The sequence below is a fragment of the Melanerpes formicivorus genome, unplaced genomic scaffold (genome assembly GCF_026170545.1).
Source record: "Melanerpes formicivorus ecotype bairdi unplaced genomic scaffold, bMelFor1.0.p_v2 SCAF_18, whole genome shotgun sequence".
NCBI classification, from domain to species: Eukaryota; Metazoa; Chordata; class Aves; order Piciformes; family Picidae; genus Melanerpes; species Melanerpes formicivorus.
The window spans coordinates 81187-103519 of NW_027142370.1; the positions used below are offsets into that span (position 1 = coordinate 81187).

Sequence of the window (22333 nt, forward strand, 5' to 3'; positions counted from 1 at the left end):
TGAGAAACGAGCTCACTGCTAAATTTCAAATACAAACAGTTTATTACAAAATAAAGGCAAACCAGCGCTGGGCACCTAGCATAACACCACGAGTTGAGTTTATATAGATGTCAAACATACATATTCATACACATCACTACAAATCCCTTTACATTTCCCAAGCACACTCCCACCCACCCTCCATTTCCAGTCCCCCCTGTTGCTGGCTGCGGTCAGGGCTGGGACAAAAGTTTGCACTCTTGACTCGGCCAGTCTTCAGACATCTGACGCCTCAACTTCTCTCCATTTCTCTCCCAATCCACATCCTACACAATACAGACTAACAACACGCCAATGCTGGCACCCACCGGCATCGACCTCCCCCTTGCGAAAGCCACGTACAGCAATTTCTCACACTTGTAAGCGCTTGTGATGTTTTAGGCAGGTGTGGCACGGCAATGAGTACTAAGTATACCTAAGGCCCTGTAAATCCTGAAGTGGCCAGGGTTGTTCTCCCCTTAGTACAACGTATTGTAATTCTTCCCAGTCTCAGCAGGTGGCAATACAGTGACCCTAGAAGTCTCGTTTTTCAGAAGTGGGGGAGAGTGAGCCTCGAGGAAGTGATGTATCTCTGTGCTGCGACCGATCCAGGAAACCCGCAGATTGCACTGCCCAGCAAAGATCAGATCTCCCTTTACCTTTGCCTTTTGTGTACAGAGCTCTAGCCAGTGGTGAAAACGCTAAGCCTCCGTCTTTCCATTCAAACCAAATACCCTGACTCTCCTTTTTTGGCTTTGTTTTTTAAGAACGTGGGCTGTCAAGAATTCATCATGAAGAGCCTTTTTTCGTCTCTCTTACTTGTCACTGTTCTGTTCATGAACAGCTTCTCTGAAGTGCAAGGAAAGAAATGGAAAGGTGAAGGTACAACACCAAATCTGGAAAGCATTGTCATAGGAAGATGCTATGACTACCTCAGAATTGTGAATCCTGCTATTGGGTAAGTTTTGCTTGTTTCTAGATTTGTTCTGTGGGGAGAACACCACACAGAAATGGTGGGGACGGCATTTGTGAAGTACCCAGGCTGAACGTGCTTCTGGGGAGACCAGCTTTACTTTTGCATGTTTGGTATGTCAGGTCATGTAAGAAGGAAAACACTACACTTAAAGCTACCCTGTGCTACTGAAATAGATGGCTAGCTCATCCACCTGAAAAATCAAGTCGTAAGTATAATTATCTATGAGCTTTCCTTGTCTGTGTTAATTACACAGAATTGGAGGCAAGTCATACACTTTGCTAAAATGACCATGTTTTCTGCCTTGCTTACATTGTTTACGCTTTAGTAAAAAGTCAAAAAACAAACAAACCACAAACAAAACAAACAAACAACTGAGAAGAGCAGTCTCCTGGAGCTCACTCCTTTATTGTGCCACTGAAATTTTTCAGGATGGCCTGAAGAGGTATTTGCAGAGGAGGCCTGGCTGGGGTCCTGCAGCAGTGAGCTTAAACACGGTTAGATTATGTTCCATAATATCAGCAAATATCGTCAGCTCCCCCACCGCCTTCCGTTTTCAGTTCCTGCTGGAAAAGAGGAAGATACAGCACTGAAAACAGGTTCATAGCTTTTAACAGAATCACAAAATTGTCAGGGCTGGAAGCAACCTTAAAGATCAGGCAGTTCTAACCCCACTGCCATAGGCAGGGACACCTCACACTAGATCAGGTTGCTCAGAGCCACATCCAGCTTGGCCTTAAAAACCTCCAGGGATGAGGCTTCCACCACCTCCCTGGGCAACCCGTGCCAGCGTCTTACCACACTCATGGTGGAGAACTTCTTCCTGACATCCAATCTAAATCTACCCACTCCTAGTTTTGCTCAATTCCTCCCAGTCCTATCATTCCCTGACATCCTAAAAGTCCCTCCCCAAGGTTTCTTGTAGCCCCCCTTCAGATACTGGAAGGCCACAATAAGGTCTCCCCAGAGCCTTCTCTTCTCCAGACTGAACAACCACAACTCTCTCAGTCTGTTTCTATAGGAGAGGTGCTCCAAAGGCAAAGCAATGTGTTTCTTTCTAATAACATTCTGAAGTGTTTTGGTTCGAGTTCCCCACAAAAGGAAAAAGATCATCCTAACACCAGCACCACGATACTAAAATTTCACCTAAGCAATTGAAGTTTGGCAAATTGATAAATACATCACAGTGGAAGGTCTTGGTAAACTATCACTACAGATTCTACACCCCTACAATATAACATATGATTTTAAACTACAGAAGCTTAAGTCAGTTAACAGTTGTGTAGGTACATGAATTCTGGTCTTGTAGAAGGCTTTAGAAATGTAGAGTTTCTGTTGGAGTTAACAGGTGCCACTTCATTTGTATCTGCAGCAAGGCATGACTAACAATGCAGAACACTGAAATGAGCAACATGAAGGATTGTCACTGTGGAAATGTTAACTTTACAGTTAATTGAACCAAGCTTTTAGAAATGTAACTACAACATTCTAGAAAGTATTTCTACATGTCCCATGTTTGTGACTGTTTTGAGGTCACTTCCTGTGACATTTTCACAATAATTTTAAACTCGAGAAGTCTGAACATATTTATCAAAGTATTCATGGCACTAGACTGGACATTGGGACTGCTTGCCTGAATTAAGGCCCAAAACGACATTATAAGCATAAGAGCTGCACAAATAGTTTAATAGTGTGTGGGGTTTTTCCTGTTTCCTTTAGGTCTATAAGCAAATAATGTAATCTAAACAAAATGGAAGTTTCATATTGCTGAGGTACAAACCAGATATTCTAATTGTTTATAACCCTTTCTGTTCACTGTCTGTTTCTCAGTTGCCCCCAGGCTAGCTTTTACAGAGGCATAGCCACCTGGATTGATTTTGCTCATAAATTTATGTGCAAATGGAATACATTTTTAAGCTACTTAGCTTAGGGAAAAGAAGCTCGCAAAGCATGTCTTTACACTGCAACACAGTTAAAACAGAGATGTTTATAGAAATAAGGACAAGCTTTCCCTTATATTAAAACAGAACATGCAAAATGTCAGTTAGAAGCAGTATTTTACAAAATGTAGAAGTGAGAATGAATGCAAATCATACTTAAGATTTTCTAATGGGAGTAAGCTGTATAACACAAATGTTCCTATAATGCATTTTCTCTATCTTTGTTTATTTGTAGTATATAATGGAAGTTTTGAAAATATTTTTAATTACTGAAATAAATCTGTTATGACTTACTAGTGTCTACTAAGATTGCAAGGACTTGTCCTGAACTGCAGTCCTTCCCCACCCTGTAGCTTCAAAAAGTATTTTTGCCAGATCAGAAATTTTGAGTAACAGAGCAGAATAATCCTTTTGATTTACAAGGTGTTGAAACCTGGATGAGAAGACATGAAAAAAAAATGCAGTATGTGAGTTAACCAGAAAATTACTGCTGGATTCAACTGTCAAGAAAGATGTTGAGGGTTCAGCTGATCATAATTTACAAGTACTAGTATGAATAAGTGAGTGTTTACATCAGATGGCTCTTTAGCAGAATGAGACATAAGTCTACACAGTTGGAAGAAGCTAAAATTAAACAGCTCGAAATCAGAAATCAGGTGCAAATCCTTTTTATCAAGTAAGGCTGTGTAAACACTGGAACTACTGATCAAGGGTCACATTGCATCACTGAAGATTTTCAGGTCAAGATCCTGTGTTTGCATACGATGTACTGAGGGTTTTTGTATAGTTGCTAGAAGCATGACCAGAGCTTAATGTGAGAGCATCTGTGGTCTGTTTCCTATATGGGAACTACATAGCTTATCACAAGATGTCCTTTAAAGTTCTTGCAACATTCAGCACAAAGCAGCTCTTTAAAGGATGTCACAGGAGAAAGAATCTCCTGTCTATGGATGGAATTAAATGAGCAAAACACTCTAATAGCAAAACTTGGTTTAGTTATCAGGACTACTGTTTCTCAAGCTATGGCTTTGCAGTTGCTGCTGTTGAGGTTAGGAATGCTGTAGGTGTATGAAATACGTTGTTCTGTATCTGTCACAGCATTACAGTTACACCACGGAAGGTACCCTGGCAAAGTGGTGAAAGTAGCAATTCTCTTTTTAATTACTCCAGGCAGGCTCAGCCCTGTGACAGATGAAATCCTGCAAATCCAGAGGAGACATGATACTTCAGTTCCGAGATGGCCTGGCCTGGCCCTCCCCAGGAGCTTACAATCCCCAAGGCAGAGGTGGCAGAAGGGAACTGTTGAAGCACACAGCTTAGGCTCCTATTTCAGGCCTCCCTTCATAATCACTTTAGATGTTGAATCCTAACATTGCTCTTGTAGCTACTGCACAGTGACAGTACACGTCCCACATAGCCACTGTACTCACTCCAGCAAGGTAAATCTGTGTAATTCCTAGGACCTGTATACACAGAAAGCATCTCTTTGTCAAAACCATTATTCTACCAGCAAAACTTTTAGGTAACTCCTCCTGAACTTTAATCTGACACTTTAAGAGTAATTTTACATCCCAGGAGCTTTAGATATTTAGCTGCACTTTAATTGCAATAGCTTTTTCTATCTAGAAAATGTCAAAGGAAGCTCTTCTCTTCAGTATTTCTACAATGCTGGATAGCAGGCTGTCTATACTGTACTTCTAAGATTTGTGATGGCTTGCTATATATTTCTAATTCCACACTGTAAATCTTAGTATTTTCATTGCTCCTTCCTTCCTAATCTACCACTGTGAGGAGCCAGAGAAAGCTATCATCTATATGTTCTTCCTGAGTAGCAAGTTTTCTACCACCCTGACTTCAGTTTTCTATCTTGCCCTTGTAGGGATTTTAATTTAGGACTTTGAAGCAGTTGGGAACAGATTACTTTCTTGCTCTGCTTTGAAAAAAAACAGTTCTGCTATTTGTTTCTATGATTACAGTGAGAAGAATTGTTCCGAGATATGGGAAGCATTTAAAAATGCATTTATTGACAAGGATCCTTGCAGTATTCTACCTAAGGACTATGAATTATTTATCAATCTGTCATTCCACACAATTCCACCTAACAAGGTAATTAATGATTATTAATATTATGTTAACGGTCCTGTGACATCCAGCAGATTTTCAATGAACCAGTTCAAAACTGACCAAGAGTCATTCAGTGGCTGACTCGTGATTCATCATGTTTGACTTCTCTGTAGTTAACAAACTAGGCTCAGGCTTGATGGGATTTTTAACTGTGTTTGGCCCAATTTATTTTATGCAGGAACTTCTCAGCAACTTCTCTGCTTTCATCCACAGAAATCCACTGTTTTTCCTGATGTGCTGGGAGGTCTGTCATAGTCCTTGAACTTTACACTTCTCCCTTCCCTCAAGTTAGGTACTTTGTTTGCAAGGAGCGTGCCTGCTGTCGTCTTTTGATTCCACTCCTTACAGCCAAGTCTCAGGGAAATGATGTTAAACATTGACATGTTAAACAAACATAACCAGAAATGAGATAGGATGCTGCTAGGTGCTGGAAAACAGTACGGATTCGATGTGCTGGGAGTTGCAGAGTGCTGTGAACATGCAAGAAATACAACTCTTTATGCCTTTGTGTCCCATCGAAATGTGTGCTGGGGCCTCACCTAAAAGGCTGAGCTTTAAAGCAGTTCTTCCTCTAGCACAGTTATTCCTTGTCTCTGAATGACACAAGCTAAACAAATACTCCTGTCAACCTGGCTTAATGTGTTGAAGAGTTTTGCAAACAGGGAAATAATAACTAGACATACCGCTTTTTCACACCCTAAATTAATACAGCAGTGTGAGAGAATTCTGGTAAGATACATATGGCTTCTAAATATCTCTTTTTCTCTCTTCCTAAATCTCTCTGATATGGAAGGTAAAGCTAGCCCTAACTATATTTAATACAGGACTATGTCCATTAACATCATGGTTTGGATGCCCTTCAAGCCTCTAGTGATCAGAATTTACACCACTGTTAAAGAAAACAACTTTGTCCCTCCAGAGATAGCTGATATTTCTGATTTGGAAAGAAATACCAAAACATGTTTTAAACTGTTTTCAGTACCCCATAATCTCATTGTGTCCACACCTAAGTGATGGTTCATTTCTTCCCTATTTTTTTTTTATGTAGTCTCTATTCTGGGAAAATAATCGCCTGCTGGTCAATAGCTTCGCTGACAGAGGCCGTCGCTACATGTCTCTGGCTGATACTCTCTTTGGCTACTTGGTAGATTTTCTGAACTGGTGTGGGCAAGCAAACAGCACTGGTAAGATGATGAGTGCTAGATTAAACATCTGTATGTAAAGCCATAATAGAGACCAACTGTTATGTTCTGGAGGAGCTGATATTCCCCATACCCCATGAAAAATCAGCGATAGCTTCCCTGTCTCATTCACTTTCCTGTTTTGTGTGAATATTAACACTGCAGTCAGGGGAGCACACAGTGAAATCCAAACAGTGCTGCACAGGAGATAAGCCTTCTTCTCAGTCATAGATCATTGAGGCTGGAAAAGACTTTTAAGTAGACCTTTAAGTCCATTGAACATGGAGCTCCCTGCATCCCAGAGAGCCATTTCAGCCATATTGTTGAATTCACAAAATCACACAATGTTAGGGGTTGGAAGGGATCATCACTGTTTGTGTAAGCAGCAAAGGATGTAAAAAGACAGAAAAACAGTGTCAGCTTTCAGTGTTTTGTCACAGTATTGTCTGTGTTCAGTAAATAATGTACAAATATATATACATATATATATATTTGCTTTGTAATGTCACAGTTTACAGCCATTCTGATCTCTAATAATCCACATGCCATGCCTTCCTACAGGACTGGACTATGAATCCTGCCCTGCTACAGAGGAATGTGAAAACAACCCAGTGGAATCTTTCTGGAGGATGGCCTCAGCTACTGTAAATAGTATATTACTGTCGGCATGGTACCTTAATGAGTGTGTCCTGGGTGGTTCAGGAAAACACCACCAGACCAAACCAGACCAAAATCTGTAACTGTGCTAAGATTATTTCCTCTGATACTGGTTTAGACTGAGTGTTTTACCAGGGGTTAACCACTCCTGACAAAGTGATAAACACTTGATAATGTGACCAAATTCTATACTGGCTTTTAAAATATATATTAAGCATATACTAAGCACAATAAGCACTTTAGTTGTCTACTGAATACAGGCCTTAAGTGACATTTGACAGCCTTGGTGTAAGCCCTTTTATTCACAGATCAACCCCAACACTGAGTGCCAAAATGCTTTCTTCCTATGCTGAAGAAACTATTTCTAAGCCTGAGAAAGTAGTCTGAGAAAATGCATTGCATTAATGCATTAGCTATTTAGTTCTTGTGCTCTTACTGCAGCAACTGCTGGGGGGGCTAGTTTGGCATCATTTTCACAATTCTGATACTACTCTTAATTCTGTTGATGTTTTTTGTAATACAATACCAAGTCATATGAAAAATCTGTAAGGTAAGTTCTGAAAAAAAAAATACTGTTCTGTATTGCAGTATGCACAGCACAGTTCTGGAGTGATACATGTCTTGTTGAATGGTTCTGCTGCCGGAGGAGCTTATCCAGAACCAGGGTAAGAACACTGACTTAGGATTACAAAATCTGATACTTGGAAACAAAAGGGTCCAGCTAGCTGGGGTCTTCCACTGCACAAAGCATGGGAAGTATAGCTCAAAGAACCTGTTGATTAGTGGGGATAACTGTTAATTGTCCTCAGATGTAGGAATTGGATGAAACATGAAATGGATGGAAACAATCCTTTTGACTTCTGCATTTTACTAACTGCTGTGGCAATTAAAAATTTGCAAATTATTATGGTACTTCTTATTGGAACAGTTACAAATCTGTGGCTTTGTCTCCATCTCACCAAAAAATTGTCTACAGATATTTGGATTTGACACCTTCAGATTAGGTGTTAGGAAGAAATTCTTTACTGTGAGAACAGTGAGACACTGAAACAGGGTGCCCAGACAAGCTGTGGATACCTCCTCACTGAAGGTATTCAAGGCCAGGTTGCGTGAGGCTTTGAGCAACCTGATGAGTGGTAGGTGTCCCTGCCTATGGATGATCTTTAAGGTCTCTTCTAACTCAAGCCATTCTATGATTTAGTTGCCACTTTATCATTTTGGTTTAACTGTTATATACCTATAAAAGTCACATTCCACAAAGCAATAAATCAGAAGATTCCCTGGGCTAGGGATGGACATGTCTAGAAGGTTTTGCTTTATGGTCTTACATATCCCAGACAAATGCTTCCTGTTTCTCTTGCTGTGATTTTGTACCTAAAAATGTACTTGCATTTTGGCTGTTATTTTTTTTTTTGTTGTTGTTTAAAGCAATAGTGTAATGTGTCTAAAAGCAAAAACTACAGGAGTGACCTTTTTTCACTATCAAGTGCTTTGTGTTTTGTTTTTGTATTTTTTAAAGTTCACTTCATTCTGATTCATCTCTTATGTTGTAAGGTTTTTTTCAGCTGATCTCCACTAAGATGGAGAATGTGAAGACAAGGCTTCTCACTAAATGCCTTTGACCTTTGAGGATGTTCAGAAAGTGAATTAGATATAATTTTTTTTACTGTGTGTTGAGTCTGATTGTAATCAGAAGATATAAATATAAAATCGAGCAAGCCCATATCCTACAGCAGGATCAGAGCCTTTACTAATGCAAATGGAAAACAGGTTCTTGGTTTTGTTATGTTCTTTATAGTTCTAAAAAATCTGTTTCTTGAATCAGTTTTTTTGCAGATTACGAAATACCTAATCTCCAGAAAGACAAAATCTCAGAAATTGTGATCTGGGTTGTGGATGATATTGAAGGACCAGATAGGTAAGTTAGATCTTCAAAAAATTTATTTCTCCTTTTTGGACTTCTCTTTAAAATCAAACCTTAGCTCTCAGTTTGATTATATTTGCACAGCAATTAAACTAAAAAATATTTCAGATGCTTTCACTAACACAGAAGGCACACCCTGACATTCTGAGAGAATATATAAACACCAGAATTGGATGAGATATAAATAAATTCTGATTTTAGGTCTAAAGTCCACTCTTGGTTAGATGTGCGAGTAGATCTCAGACCTTAAGTGAAGATATAACAACCTCAGTTTTACTACAAAAAGGGTTGGTTTCCATGTCAAATTAAATGCTGATGTTAAGTATGCCTTGCCTTACACACTCCTTTCTTTTCCACCTATCTTAACTGCTTGAGAATTAGTAGTAGAAGCGCTGGGGCCTGCTTGTTTTCTCAATATTTTAAGCTTCAAAAAGCTCTTTGTTGTCAATTTAAACCAACAAAACAATAAACAAAGAAACAAATAAAAAGAGAAAGAAAAAGCCCAAACAAATAAACAGATTAGTCCAAACAGAACAGCCTGTTGGTAAATAGCCAGAGCTCAAGTGACAATTTTCAAGAGAAACATAATAGAAAAGTAAGTATAAAAAGATGACATTATTAGGACATAGATTAGGTCTGTCTTGGGAGTAATTAAATTAAAAGTTAAATAGTCTGTTCATTATAGCTTTTGTAGGGGTCCCTACAAATGTACATAGATGAATCTAGGGTAAAGGAACAGAGGAAGTCACTTTTACCCTAACCATCTGCAGGGCCCCTGCATTTTAATATGACATGGTGGCACTTCACCTCTCTTAAAACTGCCTGGGCTGAAGAGGAAGAGAGAAATGAGCTCAGATGACAACATATCCATGGCAATATAGACATGGCAAAGTGATGGAGATTTACTTTGCTAATTCCATCAAGCTCAGTGAAAGGAAGTTAGATAATAAAAGACTTGAAATAATATTAAAATTCTCTCTCGCAGAGATTCCTGTGGAACTCTTACTGTGGAGGTACTAGAAAACAGGCTGAGAAACCTTGGTTATGATGTCACCTGTACTGACAACTACAAGTAAGTGAAAATCCTTCATTAAAACAGTGCCTTTGCAAAAGCACCTTATCTGTTCCACATTACTGCTTACCTTCCACTACTTAAGTGCCACGAATGTTGTCTTCAGTAAGAGACCAATGTGTTGGATGAGCGTTGTCACATTTCTCAGGCTTGGAATTTTTCAGCCATGAACTGAGCAAAACACTACACTGTGTTGTATAATTGTGTCATTCAGTGGAATGTTGTACTTACCCAATTTCAGACGCAGAAGATGGCCTCATATATTTCAGTTCACTGTAAACGCCTTAGTTGGATTGAAAAGCAACCTAAACAACAGTTAATAACACCAGTGAATGTCTGCAGAATTACTAGTCGGTCACAGTAGTATTCACAGCTCTGGCTTTTCACAGTAGATTGTAAGATAAATGCAACTGAATGGAAGCTTTAGAAGTGATAATACTGTTGAGCTTGCTTTGTTGTTTTGTTTTCATTTGTTTTTCTCAGTTTCTCCCTGAAAGATGCTAAATAAAATGGTATCTTCACAGGTCTGTAATGTTTTTACTCTGCCTGGATCATCCTGATGATTCTAAGTGTGCCCTTTCATCGTAAGTAATAGAAGTCCAATCCATCCTCGGTGTCATTACAGCCAAGCAAATAATGCAGAAGTCAACAGTTGAACAGATTGCACCTCTGTCATCTATGATATGTCACCCCCACACAATATACAGGCTTGAACTTACTGTGCACCTTCTATCTACGATTGTGCACAACTGTCTGTGAGCACCAAACAGAGGTGTTCATCAACTCTCCCCAATTACTGGTGGTATGAATGAAGCCTGTAAATGTCAGTGTTCTGATACAAAATCTAGTATAAATCTGAAATTGCTTTCATTAATAGCCTTCCTTGAATAATGAAATTGTAGGGCAAAGGGCAACAAGTCTAAAGAACATTTCTCCAGCTGCTGGAACTTTCAGTTCCAAATTTTGAGGAAGTTTTTCTTTAATCTTTCATTTTGTGTGCAAACCCAATTTCTCTATTTTAATGTATTTACCTTGGGCCAGGAGGTTATCTGCAGAAAATGTAGATTACACCCAAGATACGACTTTCTTAATTAGCAAGCATCACTTCCAACATCGGTTTTAATAGTTTCCCTTCCTATTCATATTTTTCTTTATAATATAAAGAGGATTAATTTAATTTCTGATGTACTTCAGTGAATATGCTGTAAAGATGACTGGTTTTAATTGTGGCTAAGTCTCTTAATCCATATGCTGTTGCATGTGTAGGTCCACATACAGTACTTGAACATCTGATTATGAAAACTTCCTCACAGTTTGGAAAGTTACTGGATCCATAGATGCATAAAAGTTGTCTCTAGTTAATTATTTTATGCATAAACCATACATTTGAACACACTGTATCCTACTGTCCTTTCTGCCCTAGTTCAAGCACCTGGAAATCTTTTGTATGTTAATACTATGTAATACCACAATGATAATTCTGCTATGAAATGCCTGATTTGCTGTCCATGCTTATGGCCACAGAGAGGTGCAGCTCCAGCTTGCCTGTCCCCACCTGTATGGCAGTAGTGCTTCATGCAGTACAGAGAGTTGTATATCACTTTCTGTAGCATGTGTTCAGTTTTTAATACACCCCGACAGAAAATATTCTCTGTTCCTGCTGGTCAGTGAAAACTTACACTTACCTTGCCACGTGACAACATTTATTCTTTCATCCAAATTGCACCCCCCCCCCCCAAACTAGAAATGTGTGGTGAAAACAGTGGCATTTTAGGTATCACTGATAGCTCCAGATTGCTTTAGGCAGTAGATCGTAGAACAAGCTTCCAGTTCTGTTAAGGCATTTGTTACTAGATGCCACCTGCATGGTGAATTAAAATAGGGTTTCCTTGTTCTGCCAGTAAATGGTAAGACTTTTGTTCATGTACCCAAAGAAAATACAAATGTCCCATGTGAAATGGCAGCTGTGAATATGATCATGATACCAAACAAACTGGAGGAAAAAACACCGTACAAGCCATTTAAAAAAATCAAATATTGTAAACTCTTAATGGATTTTTCTCTTCTCTCAGGTTTTAAACAATTTCCCTCAAAGTTGTGTGATGTGGGTACATCCCTTAGCTGAGGAAACCTGGATGAGAAGGCTTTGGAAACCACTAACGTCTTTTTCCTTTCACTTAAGGGACAATCATACCAGTTCTTCACTATTGTCACATAGCACTTGCAGTATGTAAGCAGGAGAGCAGCTACCCCTTCCATCCATGCTGGTACTTAAATTAATGAAGCCACTATTGTATTCTAAGCAATAGTCTCATACTCTCCTGGGGTAATTAGTTGCTCATCAACTCAGCTGCTACAATCCCCCTTAAGAAAAATTTCCTTGCTTCATTCCTTCCTGAGCCTTCTATACCCTCCTGTATGCATGGCAATATAATAGGTTTGATTCACTTCATATCTGTGCTATCCCTAATCAAGACATGGCCTCCCAATCTGAATGCTAACTAAAATACTTCAAGCCGAGGAATACTTTCAGTCTTCAGCAATAAATAACATCTTCATTCAAATTAGCTGCCCTCTGAGAAAGAGCCTTAAGCAAGTGTTTATAAACTATTTGATGATTATCTTCTAGATCTGTTTTCTCTGTGGGTGGATCCCTGCTCTCCGATGGTCCATTAACTGACATGGGAGGAGTTTGGTCAGTAGTGGTATCACTGTTAAGAGCATGAATCTGAATAGAAAAGGTTTCCTTTGCAGTGTACATGCTCAGTGTACGCTCAGCTAAACAGAGGGGAGGCATGCAGGCTCTGCTGCCTCCCCTTTCACAATGGCTGTTTGCATTTATGAGAGCAATAGCTGCCTTCTCAGCCTTTGGGGGGGGAATATCCCAAAGCCGCAGGACACCGGAGTTGTGCAAGTGTCACCACAGCTGCTGTGATGCTGGCATACCAAAGAAGAGGGCTGTGTCAGGATGGCAGAGGGATGGCCTAGAAGAGGCTTCTTGGGCAGTGGTAGTGCCCTTTGACTCCTCCCCAGACTTGAAGTGTGATCCTGCTGAGTCAGAATTGAGCCTGTGGCTTGTTGTCACCCGGGCGCTTGAAGAAAACATGTAGGTACCCCAGCACCCACTAGATGGCATAGAGAGCTTGCAAATGCAAGCAGAAAGGAAGCCGGCTGGCATCTATCGGAAGTGGTGTTTGTTGCTTGCATTATTGCAATATTGACAGTTTTAGAAATGGATCTGGAAACTGTGTATCGAGTGCTGCAAAAATACAGACTGCTGGGACCACTGCTGTCTTGAAGAGCTCTATACACTCTCAAGCATCAGGCCAGAGGCAGTAAATGAATGTGGAGAGAAAGAGAGGCTCAGATATTAAGGCAGAAAGGAGCATTCCCGAGGTTTTGCACCAATATCCTACTCATAAAATCATAACAGCCAAAGAGAATCTGGTGGTGAGCTCTTATAAAGAAGCTTCTAGCTTAGCAGTTGGACTGTAAACTTCACTGTTGGCAACAACCCCTGATATTTAGAAGAATCCCAACTCAGCTGTATGCTGTGAACATCCTGTTTGTTTTCTTTTCTTCAGATCTGCACCAGCAGCACAAAGAGGACCTATCTCTTCAGACAGAGGAGGCAGCTGGGACACTCTCATGTTTGTTTCTTTTGCAGGCTTTTTGTTCAGACTTGCTTTAGTGTACTAAGTTAACCAACTCAACCCATAGCCTGTTTGCATTAACTGGCTATAAATTTGGCTTCAACTAATTTATAATCTCAATTTCACTCTACTCCTGGGACTGGCAAACCTACATATTAAAACCCTTCATACTTCTACCTAGATACCAACTACTTTTAGAATCAAAAATTATGCTACTGCTGCTAGGAAGCCTCACCCTTCATTTCCTTTTCATGAACAGAAGAAATACATTGCTATTTCCTCTTATCCTTGTTATTCAGAATTAAACTGAGAATAACACTTCCTCTTCATGTATTTCAGAAAGAAATGTGAAACTGTCCTTGTCATACATTTCCCACACAGCTTACTCATTCCTAAAAGCAATCCTAGCATTTGGCCTTGGAAACTCTGATTATCACATTTTGGGAAGAGGAAAATACCAATTTGGATGGGACAGATCTTGGTGCAAGATACAATAGATGAGACAGTGGAAATTCATTTCCATAAGTGGTCCAGTAGCTGGGCCAAACTTACCTGAAACTACCATACAGCAAGATTCAGGCTGGCACACCTGCATGCAGTATTTTACCACATAATATCAATTGCTTCTATCAGCCACACAGCAGTTCCTCAGATGGCTGTTGCCTGGCCACTGAGCTTTCCAGCCTCCGGATGCAGTGCCATCAGTGCTGGTCATTGTACAGGATACCAAATGCACCATAGTTCTGGTTTGGAAAAAAGAGAAAGTAGAATAGACATTTAAAATATTTTCAGGTTGCTTACTGCCTAGCTCTCTATCAAGAACAACACACTCAGAAGCCTCTTGCAGTGTTTTCTAACGTTCTTGCCTTTTTTCCTGTTACTTAACTGAATAGCAAAGACTGCAAATTATTTTTTTTTTTCCTAGTATCTTTTGAATAAAATATCTCAAACTTGCTGCAAAAGCTTAGGAAGACCTGTAAAGATTTTTAGTTAAACAACTAATACAGCTGGACAACAACAACAACAAAAAAAGGCAAAGTTTTTATTACATAGGCTTGCTGTGATCTTAAAGGCAACAAATTTCAAGCTGAGTGTGAATGCCTTGTTCTGGCTCTAATATAATGGTTTTCATTGGTGTGAAAAAGAGTGTGACTGTCATCACAGAAGCAGAGGGGCAGAAGTGTCAGCAAAGTGAGAAACAATGTCATTTGTTACTTTTAGAGGGAGGGAGAGACATGAGCAAAACGTTGTGAGCAAGAGAATCCCTTGTGTCTCTCCCTTTTCCATGTCTACGTCTAAAACGTGTGTGACCAGTGCTACTTACACCTGTATTTTACGCTTGCATGGTGACAGACAGCTCCATAGCCTCTGCTCTCTCTTGAATGCTTGGTAAATGCTCCAATTAGCAACGTCTCATGTAACAGCTATGCCAAATGTGAAGAAACCATCATGTCCAAAAGGCATCTGCCCTTCTCCATAAACTCATGCAAGCCTGGCAATGTTCAGCAGGGTGCTTCAACTATAGATTCAAAATGTGTAAATCATTTATACTTGTACTAGCAGTACTGCAAAACCAGCTGTCTGCAAACCTGAATTCAAAGGGGAAGCTGTTTCATAGGAAAACACTATGTATATCACTTAATTTTTAATCCAGTTGGATGCCACAATCCTGTGTATCAAACTGCCTCTGGCAAATGAAAGCATCATATACAGGAGCATTACAAGGTGCTCTGCGTTTCTCCAGACAGGCCTATGGAAGCTACTGATACTAAGGTAGTATCATCCTGTCTTTGCCCATTTTGTGGACCACTTAAGAACTCAGTTATGTCACGCTTCACTCCTGTACAGAAATAAATATAACCTCATATTCTGCTAACCTCATTTCCCCCCCCCCCCTTCCCCCCCCCCCCTTTCTCCCTTTTTCATATGTTCCAGTCACTCTATCTGACAAAAGCAGAGCACCTTTCAGCATGTATCTGCATGCACACATGTACTGCTCATACCTGTGCCATCTGCTTCAAATGCAAACCCTGGAATGCTGTGGAATAAGAATGAGAATAAATCAAGGACAGCTTCATCACCTCTCTGCCCTTTTTAACCACTGGTGTTTATTTTTATCATATTGGCCTTAGTGTGCTCTTCAGCTGACATGACTGTTTCCAATCAGCAATCTTAAGTGTAGTGAAACTTGAACTGAAACCTCAAGGAGCGGCCTAATACTTGTTCAAAGAAAGCTAACTCTGGTAATTTTCAACAGGATTAGCTAGAAATAGTTTTCATGGATTTGGCTTCAATAATAGAGTGTGTAAAGTGGAAGAAAGGTGCTTTAAGCAGAGCCACTAAGTTTGGTTTTAAATAACTCCATGTAGGGAGGTGCAGTGCCTTAATTTATCCAAATGTTAGGGTGGCTCAAGCACTTTACAAGTGTTTTTCAGATTTTTCCTAATTCTAGCTCCTGCCCAGTCCAAATTCACTTGCCATTTTATTCAAGAGGTGAAGAATATAATCTGCCAGATTTTGTGTGTAATCTCTAGGTAGCTGATTTTCTACAGTTTTCTATGGAAACAGGGAGGACACCCTCACTCCTGTACTGCAGCAGCTCAGTTTAAGTGCAGCAGGCTATCAGGGAAGAGTGCCACAGGAAACTGGAGCCTGGGAGCAGGGCACTTATGTACCCTCATACTCTGCTACTGTAACCACCCTGCCTGGGCAGCTCTTCTTCTCCTACCTTGTCTTTCCTCTCTCTGCAGCAAAGGTGAAGCTGATCTCAGTTCAGGGAGTGACTTGGTATTTTCAGCAGAATATGCGACTGGAAAATTATTATGTTGGAAGTTTTCTAGAAGGAAAACAAAGGAGGAAATGATACTACACATTTCCTTTCACTAGCAGGCAGGGAAGTAAAGTAACTAGCCTTTTACTAGTGACCATTTGACCAGAATACCTCTGTCCTGTGTAAGCACTCAGTGTGGTAAATTCCCAAAGTGCAGACAGAGGGGATCTTCCAGAGCTGTGCTTGAGTAATTTGAGTTACTAGAGTACAGTTATACCATTAGTTACAATAATTAAAAAAGAAAGAGTATTTTTTAAAAATCCAGTAACTATTTGCCTGGCTGTGATTATCAGGTCCTAAGCAGTGATTGAGGTATTTTAGACAGAAAGCAGAACTGTAGGTCAAGAATATGGCAAATGCTGGCCCACTAAACTGTAGGAAGCCTTCTCTTTTTCCCCTATTTGCAACAGAAAAAGTCAGGAGGCAGTGTTAATAAAATGACAGGTATTCTGCGTGCTATACCAGGTGTGGAGAAGCTCCTAGGTCACACTGTGCCGTATTGAAGGGCAGCAAGTGAAGAAGCCAATTAGCAAAAATAATTATTTCATAGAAATTGAATCTTGCTGTATCAACCCCCAGCTGTAGGACATGCTGGCCTGTGTCATGCTTCATTCTCACATTTCCCTTTGTTTTAATGAAAGGTACCAGAAAATCCAAAGCAGAATGACTGCTCTGAGCTTTCACTCTGAACTTTCTGCCTTCGCTGCCTATTTACATAGTCGGTGACCGGGAAAGGCCTTGTTTTTCAAGTTTCTTTGAGCCATCACATGGATCCTTTCCAACTGACCTATCTATGCTATATAGTTCTTTTAGGGTAACTTTTGCTATTTACACACTCCTGAACTTGCAGAGCATACGTCTTTGTCAACTTTGTTTCCCTGGCTGCCTCAGTGGGATGGCAGCCCACTGGGTATTTCCCTTCAGAATGTGTGAATAGCATAATAATTAGTATGGGCCAGAAAAGAAGCACTCAGTTACCTGAATATTGCTGAGATTGTTGCATTTGCTTTCCCTCTGCACTAAAACCTTGGAAAATAATTTTGCACTAAAAAAGGTACAGCAGCCTTGTCAGCAGTCATGGCAAGACCCTTGACCGCTAGGTTACAGCCTTGGTGTGGCTCTCAGTTACTTGCAAACTCTCTTATTCAGCTGTTCTTTTTTGTATAAATTAAATATGTCTCAATTTAAAAAATAGTTTTCTCACAGTCTGATTCATGCAGAGTGAATGATTCGTTAAACATGGGTCTCCCACTCTGCAATCAGTTCTTTAAACAGTGCTGGAGACACTCCACAGCTTCTTCCCCCACTCCACCTCCATTCCCCACCATCAGTATGCTTGTATGTAGGGGATCTCTTGGCACATTGCCCTGTTACACAAGAAAAATCAACGCACAAACCCCAGCTAGAACTTTGTTTTGTTACAAACCCACCACTTCGGCTGAGGCATTAATTGGGAACTGGAAATGGCAAAAAGCACTAGCAAGAGCAGGAAAATCTTCAGGCAGCAGCAAAGCTTAGAAAGCACCTGTACAAGCACCAGGCTCTCCAAGTAAGGAGAAAGAACAGATGGCCTAACACTCCAGAGAGCCAGCAAGAGAAGCAAGGCACAGAAATGGGAGGAAGAAGCTTGATCCAAAGAAGGGGAATGTTTGGACCCCTTGGGATTCTTGTTTGCAATAAACAAAAGTAAAAAACAACCATTAGCGTCTGTTGCTCTGCCTCACACTGAACAACACAGTCAGAGCTGTCATGGCTCCAGCTGGCTACCAGCAAGCTCACACAGCAACAAGCAGAGAGCAAGGGCTAACAAACAGAGGAGGGGAAAGGAACCAGGCTGTGCATGTCTATGTGGAGAATGATAAAGGAATAGCTGTTCCCAAAGACCCCTTCCCTGGACATGAGCTTAAATATATCATGATACTAATTCGTAAGACAGTCAAAACTGCAGCAGAGTTTGAAACATTTGAGCTGAATGACCAATGTCATGACTCCTGAGAAAGCTCAGGGTACATCTGTATTCTTGTTGGTGTGTCTCACTTGATCCTACTGAAATAATCTGCCTGTCCATACATTATGTCCTAGAAACAAGCTGTTTAAAATCTAGTTGTTCAGTGCCATTACATCAGAGCACAACACTCGTGGAAAAAGCAGGCCACAATTTTAGGGATCTTAAGCTCTGTTGAGGGCCCTGAAAAGCACTCATCCCTTATGCTGTCTCCAAGGCTTCTGTGAAACAATATACAAGATTTGAGCTAGTTCTTCAGCATGAGGGTGGTGAGACACTGGAACAGGTTCCCCTGGGAAGTGGTGGAAACCTCATCCCTGGAAGTTCCTAAGGCCAGGCTGGATGTGGCTCTGAGCAACCTGATCTAGCACGAGATGTCTCTGCCCATGGCAGGAGGGTTGGAACTGGATGATCCTTGAGGTCCCTTCCAGCCCTGACAATTCTCAAGCAATAAAATGAGCAAGACAATGCCACCCATGCTGAAGACAACACACAGCTAACAGCAACCAGCTAAGAATAAAAGATTTGGGGTTGGGAAGGGAATGTTGGTCCTCAGACCATCTCTAGAGAGCTCATGTGGTAAACAGAGGCATAATGCAGTCCACGTTCCCAACAGTGTATCTATGGCTTTGCAGAAGACATGAACATGGCATTTTTCATGTCCTTTAGATGGCTGCCAGAAGACACACAGGCTTCAGGCACCACTGTCTGTCTCTTTGGCTGCCTGTTGGTCTCAAACAGGTGCAGCAGGAGCTGCCACCAGGAAAACACAGCAACGTACAGGTTAAATAACTGTCCTGTATCCTGCAAGTGCTCATGCACTTGGCTGAGAGCACAGCTCTCCAGGAAAGATCATGTTGTGGCAGGAAGAGGAGCTGAAAGCAAGGAGAGCTGCACGGGATCCCCAGACCCCGTGTCATGAATGCATTTTGTGCTGGAGCTGCTGTGTGCTGTGGGACAGTACAAAGCTTTTCACAGCTGTCACTTTGTACTGGCTGGCTTCCTTACCCCAGCCCAGTTATCCTGTTATTTTCAGTGTTCATCCCAAAGCCCCTCTAAATGTCATGACAGCATTTACCCTGTGAAACTGGGGAGCAATGAGAAGATGAGTCACTGCTACTCCAAAAGAAGCCAAGAAAGACAATTTCTTTAATTATTATAGCAGCTTCTGCTCTTTTCAGTTTAAATCCTCTCATTCATGAGTTCTGCTGGCAAGTGACAGCCAGTAATTACAGGTGTCCATAAGACTGGGAGTGATTAGTGGCACTGTGAGACAGTTGTAATCTAGACATTATGTTAAAAGGAGGCTTCATAACTCCTGAGCTGTGCAGTGTGTGGAGCAGCTCTTTATTTATCATAGAGACAAGTTCCCTGCTTGTATAACTGGGAAAACTTCCATTAAAAGCAGAGACATTGTTCCCATTTTTACCAGAGTGCTGGCCACACAGCACACCTGGGCAAGAAACAGAGGCCAGGGAGCAATGAACACAGACAAACCACACAATTATAAGATATTTCTAACAAACTTCTTGCTCACTGAGGAACAGACATTTACAGAGTTCCCCAGAAGCACTAGAAGAGAGGCACAACATATATTTTCTTACCTGCTTGCAGGTCACTGATGTTTTGGATGGGTTCAACCTCATCTGCTCCACACCACCAGCAATTTCTTCCATGAAGGATCTTTGGTGTCCTGAGATGTGTGGGTTCCAGCACCACCTACATTTGATGACTACTTAAAAGGAAAATAAAAGATGGAACTTTTGAGTGATCAGACCATGGAAATGGCTGGGGGGTGGTTTGTTATCCCTTGCTGCATCAGAAATACCATCTGCAGAACTCACAGGTTGCACTGAGAGCTGGCTGATTTTCTCTTACAAGATTCCTAGCAAGTACATTTGGAGTCTAATAAATTATACCTAATACAGGTCCATTCTTACAGAAGTCTCCTGCTGCAGTACATGGTATCAAAGCAGAGGCTTTCTGATCTTTTACACCCACTTTCTGATTAACTTCCCCAAAGATGCAATGTAAATGCTGGCAGAAGAGAATACTTACCCTGATAAGGCCAGGATACTGAATTGGAAATTCACATGGCCCAGAGGGCTCCAAATGTTGGCTATCAATTTATCAGACATGCTGCTTTTAAAAACTGTAGTTGTCCTTATAGAATACACAGACTAGCAAAGTACTTCAAGAAGGATACAGATCTATGAGCACCTCGCTGTAGTCCCAGGGGAAATCCTAAATTTGCATTTCCTTAGAGGCCTGTTGAAGGTGCCAAATTCCAATGGAATGGAGTCAAAGGTTGTCTGCCTAGGAAAACTGCTTAGGAAAAAAGTGAATCCCACAGAGCTAAGGGGATGCAAGACCCTTGTAAAACACACTGTTATTCACCTCCCTTCATTCTTCCTCATTTCACACTCTCTTCTGTGCCCCCTCCTGCCCCCTGTTCAGGGAACACTGTTTCATCCCTTCTTTGCATTATCATCTTACTTACACCTCTCATGGAAATCCTTTTGGAGTGAGTTCATATTAACATACATACTGGGAAAGAAAATACCTTCTGAACCATTGTGGGTGCTTTTACTGTGGCTATGTGCTTTTACTGGCCTGTTTTTTAATTCTTCCCTCCTTCACCCCCCCCTCTTTCTTTTTTTTCCCCCCTGCCCCTTCCACTGTGCTTGTCCTATTTATTTGTCCTGGTTAGGCTGCCAAGACTTGCTGAAAGAAGGCTACACATTTACTTGTCTTTGGCATTCCCTGAGCGGCTCAAAGTGTTACAAAATCAGCAGAGAGGACGCCTTCCAGAGCCACTGAGTCTGCATTCATCTTACTTATTAATTCTTCACAAATCAGTGTCATATCTAAACAAAAGAAATGTTCTCACTTGTTAGGTTACTGAAAAATAGTGGAGTTTAAAGGTTTTCAACTTTTTAATTAACTATTCCACCACTTCACCCTAAAAGTGACTCTTAGATTTACTACAGCTTCCTAGACTGAGATTAAGACTTACTAAGACTAGACTACTCAGAGACCGCAAGCAGAGACTCCATAAATGGCTTAGGATAACTAATTGCAGTTTTTTCCAACATGATATTTGCTTATTTAAACTGAAGAACAGCAAGATGAAAACACACACAAAGAAACATTACAGGAAAAATAAACCACATTCAATAATTTCTCCTGTGTATAGCAAAAGATCCTGAAGTTCAGCTGTGAATCCTTTGTATTCATATTTACATGATGATGAAAACAAGGAATAAAGAACAATAATCCAAGCCTGCCAAGGCAAAACCCACACGCTTACTGGAAGTATTATGGGGAAACTATTTATTTATGAGCTATCTTACTCAACTGTGTCCTACAAAGTTTCCTGTGCCTTTTGCAGAATCTGCAGTGAGAACCACCGAGGGGACACAGGTAGAGCCATGAAAAGAAAACACTCTCTCATCTCTCTTATGAAGACATGACACTGTTAGGAAGAGACTAGAATAGAATATTTCAGTTGAAAGGCACCTACAGCGACCATCTAGCCCAACTGCCTGACCACTTCAGGGCTGACATCCTGGTGTGCCACTCCAAAACTGAGGCTTCATTTCTGTGCAAAACTCTCCCAAAGATTGCATCATTTCTCAGAAAACAGATTCAAAAAATCCAGATTATATGCTTAATAGATTGCTTAGTGGTGAAGGCTCTGCTCAGAGCACAGCATTGCTTCTGGTCTTTCAGAAGTGATGAGTCCTACCTGAGATGTGTTGCAAATGCCCTTCCTTGCAGTCAGCCTGTTACAGATGGATGTTTGATAAGCAGTTATTAGCCATTTCTTAAAAATTTATAGTTAACATTATTCTAATATTGCACAGAATCTTCTTTTTAGGTTTTGGGAGTCGAGTCTTAATTTACGTTGGCTTTTGCTAAAGTAGTAGAATATCCCTGTTTGGAGAAGGCAATAA

At 40.7% G+C, this 22333-nt stretch overlaps 1 protein-coding gene and 1 long non-coding RNA gene across 10 annotated transcripts in view; one reads left to right on the forward strand and one right to left on the reverse strand.

Moving 5' to 3' along the window:
• Window positions 1–785: 785 nt before the first annotated feature.
• BST1 (bone marrow stromal cell antigen 1) lies at window positions 786–21975 on the forward strand. 5 transcript variants are annotated; one of them, XM_068149203.1, is made up of 10 exons: window positions 786–976; window positions 4908–5037; window positions 6104–6239; window positions 6798–6880; window positions 7482–7558; window positions 8719–8811; window positions 9803–9889; window positions 10414–10473; window positions 12519–12584; window positions 13474–13558. In XM_068149203.1, coding segments are annotated over exons 1-10 (900 nt in total). In that variant the 5' UTR covers window positions 786–809; the 3' UTR covers window positions 13475–13558. The 5 variants fall into 5 exon arrangements, with proteins under 5 accessions (XP_068005304.1, XP_068005305.1, XP_068005302.1 ...); XM_068149204.1 differs by lacking the exons at window positions 12519–12584; window positions 13474–13558 and adding an exon at window positions 19992–21975; XM_068149201.1 differs by lacking the exon at window positions 12519–12584 and having other exon boundaries at window positions 13474–14107.
• Window positions 904–22333, reverse strand: part of LOC137446535 (uncharacterized) — a 28323-nt gene continuing 6893 nt past the window's right edge. The window contains exons 6-12 of one of the 5 annotated variants that reach the window (XR_010988673.1): window positions 19982–20109; window positions 16271–16378; window positions 15546–15580; window positions 14095–14285; window positions 10121–10194; window positions 3226–3364; window positions 904–1557 (exon numbers count right to left, since the gene is read on the reverse strand). This is a non-coding gene — a long non-coding RNA (uncharacterized lncRNA). Of the gene's footprint in view, window positions 1558–3225; window positions 3365–10120; window positions 10195–14094; window positions 14286–15545; window positions 15581–16270; window positions 16379–19981; window positions 20113–22333 lie in introns of all 5 variants that reach the window. The other 4 variants (XR_010988674.1, XR_010988672.1, XR_010988675.1 and 1 more) reach the window with 4 other exon arrangements.